Raw genomic sequence first — 16,850 nt, 5'->3', positions numbered from 1 at the left:
TAACAGTAGTTAATGCATTAATACTAGGTATTATGAACTAACAATGAACAATATATGTTTTACAGCATTTATTAATCTTAGTTAATGTTAGTTAATAAATGGTAAGTTAATATGAAAGTTTTGTTCATTGTTAGTTCATGTTAACTAATGCTAACAAAGGGAACGCTATTGTAAAGTGTTACATTTACACTGTTCATTATCCCTCTTTTCACATGGCTACTTGCCAAATAAGTAAATAAATGGACATGAGATATTGATTTGAATTGAGATTATTTTATTATGTGAGAAAAAAGACACTGCAAAGCGATACCAATTTAACAAAAAACTGCACTGAAAACCCTAATAATTTGACTCTGCTCAACTGATCGAGCAAACTCGTTTCCTCAATTGAATTGAGTAATGGCGTCTCCCTTTTTCATTAAACATTTTCTCTACAGAAATGCATAGGCACATGCACTTCAGTTACACATGCACAAGGCAAACTGAAATAGAGCTAACATAGTCCAAATTGACCAAAGGGGACACAGATCACACACTATGGTGACATCACACAAAACATCTATTTGCACCAAAAAACATAAATAATACTACAAAACAGCGAAACCCTCAATTAATTCTTAATAACATCTATATAAATCCCCCATAAGTTCCCTTTTGACCAAGGAAACATAATTAAATAATTCAAGGATAAGTCATAGTGGGTATTCCCCCATAGCTTCAATTGTGAATTCAATAGTTTACACTTAAAATATTAAGTCTATGGATTTTTAAGAAAAATAATTCCAAGGAACTTCATTTTTTTGAGGTATGAGCCCAGAACTTGACATTTCAAATAATGTTTAATTAAAACAACTTGATTTTTCCATTAATAACAACATTGGGGTTTGCACTCAGTGTATATAGGCTGATACAGATATTTTGCCACACACTCATGTTAATTTGTTATCAGATCTTTATCTTCCTTTTTTTAATTAGGAATTCTCTTTTAAAATGTACAAAGAAGTGTGTCACGTGGGTGCAGCGAACAAGATGGCTGCTTTTTCAGAGATTTCTTCACTGCTAAGGAGTGAAATCCACTTTTATTGTCTAATATCCCACATATGTAAGTACATTTAAGCTCACTACTAGCTAAATAACTTCAGTATTGAGAATTACATGCCAGAAAAGAATGAAGACATGGCAACATCAAAATATAAAAAAATGTAAGTCGCCCAACCACGCGGAAAACTCCGCCACCTGAACTCGAGAATGAGGCCTCAGACAGCTCCCACAGCCCTACAGACGCAACGGTTAGTCTCGAGAATCTGCACAGAAATGACACACATTAGCTCCACACTGTCAAACGTTGTGACTGATTTTTCAACTATTAAACACACAATGGCAGAGTTGAAAGCAACAGGGACAGCTATGCAGTAGAGGCTGGGGGATGGGGGACGCAAAGGCGTGCATTACCCACTTGGAGGAGTCCTCAGAGCGGCTACTAAATGACAACGGTGCCAGAGACAAATAAATGGATGCTTTGTGGAACCGATTACAAGTCCTTGAAAACCACAGTAGACAATATAATGTGAGAATGGTGGGTTTAAAATAGACTTTACGGCACTAATGGAACATTGTTAGCCTGCATTCAGAAGATCCTGAGTGAGGGGCTCAATGTTGAAATAAGAGGGAAATTTGAGATTGAAAGGGTGCACCGACAAATCGTAGTGGTAGTCCAGTTAAAAGAAGGAAAGTGTTTGAAAAATAATCAGGCAGATTTTGTCTTTATGCAGGAGTTTCATATGCAGTGCAACGAAGCAGACAAATTTAAAGTGGGGTGGGTAGGCCACAATTTTTACAGTTCATGAGGACAGGAAAATTATTAGCCAGACAGCTGAGGGAATTTTATTTTCAATATAATTCAATATAAGTGATTAAACAGGAGGATAAACTAAAGCTAAAGATATAAATAAAGTATTCCAACATAATTATGAAAAGTAATATACGTCAACAACATATACTAATTCTATCCAAGAAGAAATTGAATGGTTCCTTTCAAATGTGAAAGTACCTAGGGTGCAGCCTGATGAAGTACAGGGAATGGAATCATCCATAACAGTAACTGAAAAAAAAAGACATTTCTTCAATGAAAAATGGAAAATGGCCAGGTTATGACGGTCTTCCGGTTGAGTATTACAAAGAATGTATTGACGTTCTTGCACCGATACTTCAGGAGTTGTATCAGGGGATGTTTAGGAAGTGGCGTCTACCTCCAACATTTAATGAACCTTTGATCTCTCTATATTTTTTTTCATAGATATTACCAAGGATGGATTAAGAACTGAGAGGCCCATGGGCCGGTACACCTATGACGTGTCCCGTGACTACATTCACTTTTATGCATTACAGGACGCTTGCCAGATTTGGTTGGATTTTTTAAATCCAACCAAAAAGTTTGGAGCAATGTCTTACACAGCCAGTTATATGTAATTTTTAATTATGGACCGACATTATTAATATGGATGTGCATGGTATTGAAATACCAAAATCACTATTTGGTTGTCCTGCACGTGTTTAGAGGTCTTCAACCCTTAGTCTGATGGTACCCGACAAACCTACATGTTTTGGGCCAGGCTCGGAGCGTCGAGGCCATGTAAAGACACACTGGACATCTTTGATTGTTGTAGGATCATCATTTGACCACAAAATGCCACAATTAACTAATCAGAACCAAGTATTCCATAGCTGTGTTATATGTACAATATACTATAAGTATTTATACGAAATAATTTCCCCCAGGAAATCAAAGTAAAGAATGCTTGCTTCACCACTTATAATACACCACACATTGCCTCTCCTCCATCACCGGCTTTTTAAATCTATTCAGTTGATGAGTGCAACAGTTTACTGTCTTGTTTGTGAGTAAGATAAACAATATACAAGATAACATTATTCCCTCTCATTCCCTTAAAATACCTTGTATCTCCAGGCCAATAATCCTGGATAATTTTACTCCTATAACAATAGAAGATCTTACCAAGCTGGTTAGTTCTATGAAAATTTCCTCCAGCTCTCTTGATGTGGTACCAACTGCTCTGTTCAAAAATATAATTGACACTATTGGTCCTTGTATGCTCTCTATAATTAATAATTCACTGATATCTGGTTATGTTCCAGTTTATTTAAATAAGCTGCTGTTCAACCACTTCTTCTGGATCCATCTTTGCCCCAAAACTGTAGGCCTATTTCTAAGTTACCATTTATGGCTAAGGTTTTGGAAAAAGTGGTTGCTGATCAACTAACAGCTGTTTTGGATGCCTATAATGTATTTGACAAATTTCAGTCTGGCTTCCGTCGGTTGCACTCTACTGAAACTGCTCTCCTTAGAGTTTCAAATGATTTGTTAATGTAAGGTGATGCAGGTAAATATTCTGTACTGATTCTTTTAGACCTTACAGCTGCTTTTGGCACTGTCGATCACTGTATATTAGTGGAAAAGCTTAGAAAAAGTATCGGTATCTCTGTTACAGGTGGTTCTCATCATACTCATCAGATAGGTCTTTTTCAAAATTATGTCTCATCATCAGCATCTGTGTCCTGTGGCATTCCCCAGGGCTCTGTTTTGGACCCATTGCTTTTTGCATTATATTTGTTGCCTTTAGGGCAATTAATAAGTACATTTCAGGGTGTATGTTATCACTGTTATGGAGAAGATATTCAACTATATATTTCTTATAAGCCTTATGAAATTACTAAATTGTTTATTCATTTAAATAGCATAAAATCTATAAAAGATTGGATGGCTGAAAACTACTGCAGTTAAATGCAGAAAAACAGAAGTTCTTATTTCTGTTCCTGCTGGTGTTCTCCCAAAGGTGATGGAAACTCTTGGTCCTTTATCTCATTTTGTTAAGCCTACCCTTTGAAATGTGGGTGTTTATATGGGGCAGACCTTAAGTCTTAATCATCATGTAAATTCTCTTGTGCATACTTGTTTTTATCAGTTGAGAAATATCGCTAAACTAAGGCCAATTGTGTCCACAGTAGAAATGGAGATGATTATGCATGCGTTCATTTCCTCACACCTTGATTATTGCAATTCTCTTTTAACTTGTCTTATTGCTGCATCCTTGAAATGATTACAAGTGGTTCAAAATGCTGCTGCCAAACTTTTAACTAAGTCATCAAAGAGATCACATGTAACACCAATTTTAATTTCTTTACATTGGCTCCCAGTAAAATTTAGAATTCAATTTAAAATTCTTGTGATGGTGTTTAGAGCATTGCATGGTCAAACTCCTGCTAATATAAAAGAGTTATTGCAACCTCATAACTCCAGCAGGAATCTGAGTTCTTCAGAACAGGTCCTGTTAGCTGTTCCTCGCTCTACACCAGGGGTGACCAACCCTGCTCCTGGAGAGCTACCTTCCTTCAGAGTTTAGATCTAACCCTAATCAACACACCTGAACCAGCTTATCAAGGTCTTTATGATTACTTGAAAATGACAGGCAGGTGTGTTGGAGCTAAACTCTGCAGGAAGGTAACTCTCCAGGAGCAGGGTTGGTCACCCCTGCTCTAGACTAAATACTAAAGGTGACTGCGATTAACAACTTTGAGGTTGTTGCTCCCAAATTGTGGAATGCTCTCCCTTTGGATTTAAGATCTGTGGACTCTCTGGTCATTTTTAAAAAGCAGCTAAAAACCCACTTGTTTAAAATGTCATCAAGATAAACAAACAAGAATTGGTTGACCATGTCCAGGAGCACATCATTAACGAGTGCTTGGAAGACGTTTGGGCATTGGAAAGGCCGAAGGGCATAACCAAATATTCAGAATGCCTAGTGGGTGTGTTAAAGGCCATCTTCCATTCATAAATTCATAAAGACTGTTTACTTGTATTCTCCACATCAATGGGTCCTTCCTTTACTACTAGTAACACTTTTACTCACACAAAAGAACCAATGAAGTGTGTTCGCATTTTCTTCTTTTCCACCACGTTCTGTCAGGTCATACACTGCGCTAATATGAACAAAGACGTTGTTGTGTTCACGCCTGATTCGAATGGGTAAAGTGAAAGATTATTAGTGAATAAGCACTTACAATTCAGTCTGTTCCTCACACACCACAATAGTATGGCTTCAGATGACTTGAAATATACCGCATAGGTGGAACAAATTTTATGGAGCTTTTATCTGACTTTAGGAGAGTAAATGTTTCATTTTTGGGTGAGCTATTCTTTCAACATTGCTTCTACAAAGGAGCATCACTATTTAATTAATACACATTTTGGGATCTTTAAAAAAGTGTGTTATTAAAATGCTTTTTTTTTTTTAGCACAGAATAAATACAGTAAATAACAGAACAATGTAGACAAGGATTACCATCTTTTCACCATGCGTATACAAGCATTTTGAACGCATCAAAATAGGACGTTTAACTGTCCTTCTCCCTCGAACGTTTCGGCGCTGAAATACAGGACATATTTTGAGCAAAATATGGGACATCCTGTCTAAAATGGGACGGTTGGCAACCCTAATGTAGACCAAGTGACAAAAAGTTCATTTTTGATTTTTTTTGTGATATTTATTTAGCAAAATGGTGAAAACCTGAAAGAATGCATGTAGATTCCATTTTCTTTTGCTAAAATATATTTTTTACATTTAATATTGTTTTATGAAATAGACTTGATAAAACTCTATTCATTGTTCACCAGAAAGAGTGATATGACACTAAAAGAAAAAGCAGTAAATATTTTTAAAGCATTTTTTTCTTATACATTTTTTTCATGATGTTCTTTTCTTTTTAAGTTTCCTAGAAATAAAATGTAGATTCTTCTAGTGTAAGCAGGACTACAAAACTGAACTATGCCAACTATGCCATCTTCATGCCATTTCTAACACATATGACTTTCTGTGTGTTTTGCGGTTTTGCGAGGGCTTGAAGCATGAAGTTTCGGCGCTTGAGGCACGTGCTGAGGCAGAGTTACTACAAACAGGAAGGGATCTGCTCATCTACAATCTACATCAGCTAAGATTCCAATCAGTTTATTTGCAAAATAGCTTTCAGGGGGGTCTCCGGTTCTTTCTTGGGGGTCTCCGGTTCCTTCCAGGGGGTCTCAGACTCCCGTAATTCGCACCGTGGGTTTGGAATAATGTGAGGGTGAGTAAATGATGACACAATCTTCATGTTTGAGTGAACTATTCCTTTTATACACTCACTTGTCTCTGAAAAAAGATTTGTCATATGAGGAAAGCTTCTTTATTAATGGTAATCTAATCTGTGGCACGGTGCCCGGAGTCGAGTGTGAAGGATGTTCAGTAACTCTGTCTGTGTTTGTGCAACTCGAAGTGAGAGATTTATTCACAAGCTAAATAAAAAGCACAATTCCCTCAGTGATTTGGCCTACATGTGTTTGGCCCACTGGGACAAGTCCCTAGTCCTATGGCCAGTCTGCCCCTGCCCCAAATGGCGGGCAAAGCGACAAGTTACTGTGGATTCCTTGACGCCACTCAAAAATAACTACATGGGAGTGCGTTTGATTTTTGGGAGGGATAATGTGACTGACAGCTCGCCCTCTCACTCCTAATTAGCGCTCAGGAATTTATGAGCTACTGCTGTGAGATTGTCCTTCAATTTCACAAATCCTCCACTCTCGGAAACGGAGCATATCAAGTGTCGCTCGCTGAATGGATGTGATGAGAGTCCAATGCGTGCAGTTGTAAACAGTCCAGTAATGCTAATATTGGTGCAGGAGTCACCAGGCAAGAATAAAAATCAGCTCAACAGCTATGCGTATATGCTTTAAGCCTATATTTTTGGTAACACTTTACAATAAGGATGTATTCATTAACTACATTAGTTAGCTTGAACAAGCAATGAACACGTGTAGGGCATTTTCATAGATTAACATTTTCATGAACTGCTTTACAGTAAAGGAATAATCAGGGTTCAATACAAGTTAAAGTCAATCAAAAGCATTTGTGACATTGTGTTCATAACCACAAAAATGTATTTTAATAAATGTATCCTTTTCTTTAAAAATAAATAAATAAATAAAATGCCCCATTCACTTGCCTCGGTGTAACCATGATATTTGCTTCTTTTCTTTCCACATAGAAATACATTTTTGTGGTAATCAACATTTTTGTCACAAACGTACGGAAGAGGATTAGGGCCAAGCAATAATAAAAAAATAAAACCATCTCGAGATTAAAGTCATTATAATGCGAGATTAAACTCGTTAAATTTCGAGAAAAAAGTCGAAATACAATCTTGAGAATAAACTCATTAAATATCGAGATTAAAGTCATTATAATGCGAGATTAAACTCGTTAAATTTCGAGAAAAAGTCGAAATACAATCTTGAGAATAAACTCATTAAATATCGAGATTAAAGTCATTATAATGCGAGATTAAACTCGTTAAATTTCGAGAAAAAGTCGAAATACAATCTTGAGAATAAACTCATTAAATATCGAGATTAAAGTCATTATAATGCGAGATTAAACTCGTTAAATTTCGAGAAAAAAGTCGAAATACAATCTTGAGAATAAACTCATTAAATATCGAGATTAAAGTCATTATAATGCGAGATTAAACTCGTTAAATTTCGAGAAAAAGTCGAAATACAATCTTGAGAATAAACTCATTAAATATCGAGATTAAAGTCATTATAATGCGAGATTAAACTCGTTAAATTTCGAGAAAAAGTCGAAATACAATCTTGAGAATAAACTCATTAAATATCGAGAATAAAGTCATTATAATGCGAGATTAAACTCGTTAAATTTCGAGAAAAAGTCGAAATACAATCTTGAGAATAAACTCATTAAATATCGAGATTAAAGTCATTATAATGCGAGATTAAACTCGTTAAATTTCGAGAAAAAGTCGAAATACAATCTTGAGAATAAACTCATTAAATATCGAGATTAAAGTCATTATAATGCGAGATTAAACTCGTTAAATTTCGAGAAAAAGTCGAAATACAATCTTGAGAATAAACTCATTAAATATCGAGATTAAACTCATTATAATGCTGAGATTAAACTCGTTAAATTTCGAGAAAAAGTCGAAATACAATCTTGAGAATAAACTCATTAAATATCGAGAATAAAGTCATTATAATGCGAGATTAAACTCAGTTAAATTTCGAGAAAAAGTCGAAATACAATCTTGAGAATAAACTCATTAAATATCGAGAATAAAGTCATTATAATGCGAGATTAAATTTAACGAGTTTTTCTCGAAACTACTGACTTTATTCTCGATATTTAATGAGTTTATTCTCAAGATTGTATTTCGACTTTTTTCTCGAAATTTAACGAGTTTAATCTCGCATTATAATGACTTTAATCTCGAGATGGCTTTATTTTTTTTTTATTATTGCTTGGCCCTAATTCTCTTCCGTACAAACGCTGTAGTACTGAACCCAGGATATTCTTTTAAATTAGAATGGACTCATTTTTGGAATTGTCTCCTCAAAACCAAAATTCCATATTGTGACTTTTTTTGTAATATCTGAGGTTAAGTAGTTGGGTAAAAAAAAAAAAAAAAAAAAACACAATACCCGACATACATTTGCAACAGGGTTTCAATAGTCATACCAAAATACCCTTACTGTCCTTACCTTTCAATAACACAAGTTAGCTTCATAGTAGCTGCTTAAAAACTGTTGCAACTCTTTACAAAAAAGTTTGTAGTCCTTAACATTAGGTAACAATGAGTTAACATGAACTAACAATGAACAATACTTTTACAGCATTGATTAATTTTGGATAATGTTAATTTTAACATATGCTAATACATTTTAACATTAAAAGTTGTCTATGTCAATATAAGTCAATGCAATTTTAACTAACATGAACAAACTGAGCCATAGTATTTTGATTAATTTACATTAACTGAGATGAATAAATGCCGGTAAAGATGAATATTCATTCACTGGTAGTTCTTGATACTTAAAGAATGAACTAATGTTAAATAATAATTATAAAGAGTTGGCCTCCAAAAAAGTCTTACGATATTAGGCTGACTAATGTACATGCTTAATTATTCTTTGCAAGCTCTCTCTACTTTATGACAGTCCTAAGTGCCACTTTTAAAAAGAGCCCATTGTTTCACCCATTTAAGCAAGAAAAACCTCTGGCCACACATCTCTTGTCCATCAATGCTGTTGTCATAAGCCAGTATTAATCTTCAGCTGTCCAGTATTCACCGCAAATGCAACCAAAAAGAAAAGGATCAAATGGCAGCACAATCTCCCTTTTTTTTTCCTCGCTTTCCATTTACTTTTCTTTGCCCGACTCTACAGTTGAGTGGAAAAAAGTATAGACTACAAAGTATTCTGTGTTTACATCCTACCATTTTCGTGTCGCAATGAGAGAACAAATTGACTTAGAAACTCATCTTTTGTGTTGCCTCTTATTGATTAGTTACCGTTTTCTGTAGGTTTTTCTTCAGATGGTCAATGTCGTGCATAATAAAGCAAATGGTACAGTAAAACCTTCACTTGCCTTTAGAATTCAGACTCCTACAACTGAATGTCTATAGCAGTGGCAGTATTTATAAAATTCTGGGAGACAATAAAGGTTACCAAATTCATTCAAAGAAACCCTGAACAGGGAACAAATTGGTAAAAAAGGTAAAATGAAACAGTTTAATCTCGGATTGTGTTGCTTTTGAGTGTTTGAAGGTTGAAGTCAAGTTTATCGGGTCTGTAATTCACTCTCTTTTGTTTCCTTCTCAGAACCCAGAGCAGAAATAATAAAAAGATGACTGAATATGATCATGTTTATAAAGTCTATTGCAAATAAATGTGTGTGGACAGCAAACTTTTTGAAGGGCAGCCAAAATGTGCAAATTGCCATTTAATTACAGTGCTTGCAAGACAGCCTTGTATTGATATTCCTCAAATATTCTGGTTAAAGTTGATTCTTAAGTATGCATTAAACTTCTGGAGCTTAAAGGACTATTCCAGGTTCAATACAACTTCAGTCGACAGCATTTGTGGCATCATTTTGATTACCACAAAAAATTATTTTGTATATATTGTAGATTTTTTAGTTACCATTGTGCAAAAAGCCATAAATAAAACAATTATTAAATACTGGTTCTGCATATCAGTTACCAGACATGTAAATAAATTATCAGGTATATCTTAAAAACAAAACAAAAAAATATCATTTAATAAAGCAGCAGAACCAAAGCCTAAAATATAAGCTTACCTGACACATTTACACTATTCTTTGTTTGCCTTGCAAGCACTGGGTTTCCTTTAGAACATTTGTATCTAGATTCAACTGCTCTGTAGTTTATTAGAATAAGGAGAGGTAAATAGATAATAATATATACAGCTAAATGGTGATTGTCCACGTCCTGTCAAACAACACATGCCCACACTTCCCTAGCAACATCACACCTCCCAAGAAATTAAATGCCAAACCAGTTGTTCCCTCTTGCTGTGTCCAAATACAACAAAATGCCTCTTTCATGAAATCCAGGGCACTCGCTCTGTCAAACAGTGCACAGTGAAACTGCCGATGTGTGTGCGTCTGCTAAGTTCCACAACAGTTGTCCATGACAGGTGCTGAAAGCAATATAGATAGAGTCAAGTGGCTTCAAATAGCCTCTCTATGTCTTCTGTCATGATAGGGAATGCTGTTATCTGATCCGAAACTCTCATTTCTAGTCAAAAGTAAAGTCTTCATATAACACGCTCGCCACATTTCCGTTCTCTCGTGTCCCGCAAAACACATATCTGTTATTTTTCAGTTTGTTTTGGGTCCGTTTTGCTGAGAGCATTCGGTTGGTGTGGGGCATGGACGGGTGAGAGCATCTACCAGTCGACCCAACAAATATTTCTGGAAAGCTCATATTTAGACTCATTGTTTCTTTCTCTTTACTGTCTTTTCTTTCTCAAGAGTCGTCCGAATGTTTCTTGAAATGGTTTGGAGAGATATTAACCCCTGCTGCTTAATGTTCAGCTTAGGATGGTCCCACTGCAGAGGGTGAAGCGCCGAGCTGCAAGTGAGATGAAAAATCTGTTACAGACAAGCTTGTGATTGTCTAAAAGGCAGAGAAAGACAAGCCAGTGGAGTAAGAAGTGGCTGCAGTGCATTAAAACCAGTACAAGTCCTTGCTCTTATCCTGGTTCTGTAGACCTGAGAGGAAGAATAAGGAAAAGAAGAGGGAAATGCAGCAAATACAGAGATTTGAGAGGACCTGAAGTGAGAAAACATTAGAGTTTTAAAGTCTTAAAGATTAAAGAGTGAAAAACCAAGTAAACAGTCAGCTAAGTGTGTTTTTGCACACAGCTTTGGGTCTTCTATAATGTCAACTCTACATTGGGAATAACTACACTAAACCTAAAAACTATGCTTCATGTGGTAAAATGAATTAAAATGTATATAACATCACTGAAATAACCCTGAATACATTAGATTACACTGACAAAACTCATTTTAAGGATTAGATCAAGTAGAAATAGCTCTTTAAGGTAACGATTGTTGGTAACCACTTTTTAGAGGGCCTAAAAGCTCCTCAAGAAATATTCTATTACCAGCAAAAAATAATTTGGACTCATCCTTCCTTTTCTGTAAAAACAGCAAAAACCAAGGTTATAATGAGGCACTTACAATGGAAGTGAATGGGGCCAAATTTTGAAAGGGTTCAAGGCAGAAATGTGAAGCTTCTAATTTTAATAAAGCACTTCATTCTTTGTCATGGCAACAATATTGTAAAATAACTTTACAAAGAAAAGGTTGGTATGCAATTTTATCAAACTAAAATCATTTTAACACGAATATTGCTAACGTCTTATAGCATTTCTTTTGAAACAGTAAGAATTCAACGTTCACGGATTGGCCCCATTTACTTCCGTTGTAAGTGCCTCACTATAACCTCGGTTTTTACTGTTTTTATTTTTTGGTGGTAACAGAATATTTCTTGAAGAGCTTTTAGGCACTGTAAAAAGTGGTTACCAACAATTGTTACCTTAAAGAGCTATTTCTACCTGATCTAATCCTTAAAATGAGTTTTGTCAGTGTAATCTAATGTATTCAGGGTTATTTCAGTGATGTTATATACATTTTAATATACTTTTTTTAAAGACAAGGAGGGACAAGTCAAAACTAATTTTTTTGCAACAAATGCTGTCAGTTGAGCTTAACTTATATTGAACCCTGAATATTCTTTTAAACTTCTTTAAATTTATATTCACAATAATTTCACAAACTGACCTTTTTTTTTTTAAGTATATATGTTTTTATATTTTACAGTATCTGGACACTTAAATCACACAAAAAAATGTCTGAATGTTCTTGCATTAAAAAAACTTTCTTTCAAATCAAGTGTCATCTGCAAACAAATGATGGTAGAGCTTATCTCAGAGTTAACTTAACTTTGAACTGTGTGATTTTTAGCCAAAATCTGACCAAAAGATGATTTTCAGTTGATGAATGAAGTCATTCCACATAGATTGTTACTATGAACATTTTAACATTTGATAACCAAAAAGTGTCCAATTACATTTTCTTGAACACTATTTGTAATATATGTAAAGGTGTGCTTCTGGACATCTTTCTTTCAAATGAATCCAATGCAATCATATTTAGACATTTTAAGAATGCCTTAAGTGTCCATACTTTTTTGACCTCTGTGTGTACTGTAGTTCACACCTGCATCCATGTTCAGACTGAGGCTCTGGCCCATGTCAGAGCTTGTTGCTGTGAAAGCTGCGGTCCATGCTGAGCTGCCTGGTTCGCTCTTACTGATATCGCACAGTGAGGCTGCAGGTGCGGGTACCGTAGCGGGGGGCAGTCTATGCGGCCGCACCGAGGGGACAAGCAGAGAGCCGTAACGGGGGTCAAAGTGTGTTCCATACATATCGTGCATGGAGGGCCGTGAATATGCGGACGCCTGGGTGCTGATAGCTCCACTGAGCGAGTAAGGGTGATGGTGGTGAGAGGAGTGCCAGGGCTCTGGGGTGGCCTGGTGAAGGTGGCTGTGTAGGGAGGTGGTGGCATAGTGGTCTGCTGGGAAGGGAAGATCGGTGTGGGAGGTACCCAGGGCACTGCTGAGAGATGCAGTGACTGATGGCTGATTCCAGAACGAAGGAGGGAAGCTCCTCTGGCTCATAGGGAATGATCCGTCTGGGGAGACACACATCCAGATGTATATATGTACTGTATAAAACCTTTAAAATCAGTAAGATCTCAAATATTTAAAGGGATAGTTCACCCAAAAATTAAAATTCTCTCATCATTTACTCACCCTAATGCCATCCCAGATGTGTATGACTTTCTTTCTTCTACTGAATATAAAGATTTTTTAAATAATATTTCAGCTCTGTAGGTCCATACAATGCAAGTGAATGGTGACCAGACCTTTGTAGCTCCAAAAATCACATATAGGAAAGATAAAAGTTATGCATAAGTCTACAGTGGTTCAATCCATATCTTCTGAAGCGATATGATAGGTGTGGGTGAGAAAACATTTTTTAACCTAAATCTCCACTTTCACATTTACTTTCATATATGAAAGTGAAACATATGTGACTTTGAGATGTAAAAGTGAAAGTGGAGATTTAGAGTATATACTTATATTTTCATCAAATCACTTCAGAAGAGTCTTATGGATAACTTTTATGTTTCCTATATGTGATTTTTGTAACTACAAAGGTCTGATCACCATTCACTTGTCATTGTGAGGACCGACAGAGCTGAAATATTCTTCTAAAAATCTTTGTTTGTGTTCTGCAAAAGAAAGAAAGTCATACACATCTGGGATGGCATCAGGGTGAGTAAATGATGAGATCATTTTCATTTTTGGGTGAACTATCCCTTTAATTCTGTCATCATCACTCTCCCTCATGTTGTTTCAAACCTGTATGAATATCTTACATGGAAAACAAAAAGAGATGTTAGCCAGAACATCATCTTTAAAGTAAAAAGTGACTGACGTTGGCATTCTAACTTCTTTTGTGTGACATAATGGAAAGAAAGTCATATGGGTTTGGAACGCATGAGGGTGAGTAAATAATGGCAGAATTTTCATTTGTCAATTATCTTTTTAACAATTAAAAATTACATTTAAAGTTATTAAGATATACAAAATAAATGGTCATTCCTTTGGATTAACAAAACATGTCTGTTTTCAAACAAATCAGTTTTAAAAAATCATGAAACGCATGCACAACAAAGAAATTACTAATACATGAATAATGGACACCAAATGCAAAAAGGTTGGAACAAATTTGCTCTAGAGAATTTTTTTTTACATTTTTCTCACAAAAATCACAATTTTAAGTTTTTGGTGAGAAAAGGCATACAACTAAAATTCAAATCAAATGTGTTGAACTTGTGTTTTGGTTTATCTGTATGCCATAATTTAATACATTTGCATTATGTTTAAAAACAATTGTGAATTTCTAGTATTAATCTAGTATTTGTGTTTTGAAACATTGATGATCAAAGCATAATTGTATGAATGAGGCAAAAAGCAAACATTTATCAAGTTCCACTAGACAGACGTGAAATACAAAAATGGAAAATCTTCCACATTTTGTCTTATAACAAATGACAATGTATATTGTATCCTTAAAGGACAAAATATGAACTGTTACATATCACAAATGATCAGGCAGGTACATTAGATTCCCACCTCTCCAGGATGATGTACCTCTTGCAGTTTTGCTGTTGGTGGATCCAGGTGCGTAGCTGCTTGACTGACTCAGAGCCCGGCTGAAATGTTCATCCACCACAGAACTGATGTCCCCCTGGAAATAGGTTAAGAGCACGCATCTAGAGCTGATGTACTCGGCCTCTGGCGGGTGATCTTTCTCCTGGGCGCAGTCCTCCTCTTTTATGGGAAGCCCGGAGAGGTTGGAAAAAGATGAGCTGCTTCCACTGACCATTTCTGGTGATTCTTGCATTTTTGAGTAAAATGCCAATTTCTGTAAACATATACATTTAAAAAAATATAAAATAAATGATTTGGCTTTAGACTTAAATCTAAACAATAGCATATAAACATACACTCACACATATATTCTGTTAACACAAGAAAGATTCTTGCATTTATGGAATCAACAGTTATATATTCCAGTCTATGTTTTGTGTTGCAGAGTATGTGCTGCTTTATATTTTTATAAAAAAGAAAATTACAAATAATAATTAGCATAATTAGCATTTTTGACTTGTTTTCCAGTAAAATAATTTAAACTTTCTCAAAACAAAAAAAATTTACTTGACAAGCAAAATGGCATAAGAAATTGGTCTTGTTTTTTATTTTATTTTTAAATCAAACTACATTTAGTTGTTTAAATTTTTTTTTATATATATATATATATATATATATATATATATATATATATATATATATATATATATATATATATATATATATATAATTTGTTTTCCCTTTTAAAAAAGAGGATTTTTCTTGTTCTAAACAACGTTTACTAAATGTTGTCAGATTTCTCTGAAGACAAGACTTAATATCTAATGCCATTTTTCTTGCTAAGTTAATGTGTCTTGTTTTAGGAATATTTACATATTTTTACAGGAAAACCAGACAAAAATACTAATTAATAAAAAAATGTTTTGCAGTGAGAGAGAGAGAGAGAGAGAGAGAGAGAGAGAGAGAGAGAGAGAGATCACATTTGCATAAGAAAAAATTGTTACACATGCCAACAGCTTTTATTTATACCAATTAGAGAATTGTCCAACTATGTTCATTTTAATGTCCATCATATCTTTTATTTTATATCTTTTTTTAATATTCTCATTATTAAAAATATGCCAGCTCATAACTATTCAGAGCAACAACAAAAAAAGCTATTTTGTATAATATTTATCTTAAAATAAAATAAATAAACTAACTTTTCTGTATAATGATAATAGCCTATTTCATACCATAATAGCCTATATATATATATATATATGCCAGTAAAACACTGTCAGCTAATACAAAATTGACCACACTTTGTGTTTTTGACATATATCTTTAAATAACACGTAAAACGCCCTTAATCAAGTTAACATTTGCCAACACCTCTAAAAATCTAACTATGTGATTAATAGACATTTTAATTAAGTTTGAAACTGTTATTTAATGGAGCTATTTGGATAGGATCACAGGCGCAACAGTCCAGGAACGAAAGTTCTTACGCACGGGATCAAACAAGCTACTAAACTAAACTCAAACTAAAATAAAATACATTTTATTCTCATTCAATGGAAACATAATACACGTAGTTTATACATTAACATACCTGATGGTGATAAGGTGTGTATGCTGCGGCAAAATAAGGCTGAGGTGGACCATAAACTTGGTACATTACATCCAAGCAGCTCATGGCGAAGACAGCTGTTGTATCACGTATAAAAACTTTGTAACGGAATGAGAGGACGCTTCATCTGAAATAAAGCGGCGGTTCAGTGTGTACACACAGAACAACGACGCGCCGTGCGTTGAGTCCGGCTGAAGCGCGCAGTGAGCACCTCTTATGTTCCGTTTCTGTCCTTAAGCACGAGTCGTATTCATTCTCACGACTCGGTTCATTCGGACGATTCAGTTCAATGAACCGACTCGTTTGTTTCATCGCTCAAAAATGTTCGTTAAAGTGCATCGGAGGTGCTCTCCCTTAGTTAAATACATATATAAAATAAATACTGCTGTTTTTCACTATGGTTTCGATTAATACTGTCTTGTTTGGGAAAAGTTATGTGCGAAACGTGGGGTTATTTGTGCTTCTAAAATGTCTCCCACCTCAGTTTTTCACTCTCAAATTCCGAGGGACTTAAAATCCTTTTGCGTTAAACGACTCCTTCTGAATCGGGTGTCTTTATTAAACACGCGTCTCTCAACAA

At 35.1% G+C, this 16,850-nt stretch overlaps 1 protein-coding gene across 3 annotated transcripts; it reads right to left on the bottom strand.

Moving 5' to 3' along the window:
- Positions 1 to 1,275: 1,275 nt before the first annotated feature.
- On the bottom strand, positions 1,276 to 16,454 carry vgll2a (vestigial-like family member 2a). Of its 3 annotated transcripts, XM_052098145.1 has the most exons (4): positions 16,253 to 16,454; positions 14,641 to 14,932; positions 12,657 to 13,130; positions 1,276 to 1,304 (listed from the first exon to the last, which is right to left on the bottom strand). In XM_052098145.1, exons 1-4 carry the CDS (start codon positions 16,334 to 16,336, stop codon positions 1,291 to 1,293), a joined length of 864 nt encoding a protein of 287 aa, XP_051954105.1. In that variant the 5' UTR covers positions 16,337 to 16,454; the 3' UTR covers positions 1,276 to 1,290. The 3 variants fall into 3 exon arrangements, with proteins under 3 accessions (XP_051954105.1, XP_051954103.1, XP_051954104.1); XM_052098143.1 differs by lacking the exon at positions 1,276 to 1,304 and having other exon boundaries at positions 12,348 to 13,130; XM_052098144.1 differs by lacking the exon at positions 1,276 to 1,304 and having other exon boundaries at positions 12,348 to 13,130; positions 14,659 to 14,932.
- Between the last annotated feature and the right edge of the window lie 396 nt (positions 16,455 to 16,850).

The sequence above is a fragment of the Xyrauchen texanus genome, chromosome 30 (assembly GCF_025860055.1).
Source record: "Xyrauchen texanus isolate HMW12.3.18 chromosome 30, RBS_HiC_50CHRs, whole genome shotgun sequence".
Classification (NCBI taxonomy): Eukaryota; Metazoa; Chordata; class Actinopteri; order Cypriniformes; family Catostomidae; genus Xyrauchen; species Xyrauchen texanus.
The sequence above is the reverse complement of the archived record's forward strand: the minus strand, read 5'-3'. Positions and strand labels throughout refer to the sequence as shown.

What these genes read in the sequence shown, in the direction of transcription:
- vgll2a (XM_052098143.1), bottom strand. Translation starts at nt 16,336, where the DNA reads ATGAGCTGCTTGGATGTAATGTACCAAGTTTATGGTCCACCTCAGCCT. An exon ending in ACACACCTTATCACCATCAG is followed by an intron (nt 14,933 to 16,252) that starts GTATGTTAATGT and finishes ATATGTTTACAG; the next exon opens with AAATTGGCATTTTACTCAAA. An exon ending in AGGTACATCATCCTGGAGAG is followed by an intron (nt 13,131 to 14,640) that starts GTGGGAATCTAA and finishes GTGTCTCCCCAG; the next exon opens with ACGGATCATTCCCTATGAGC.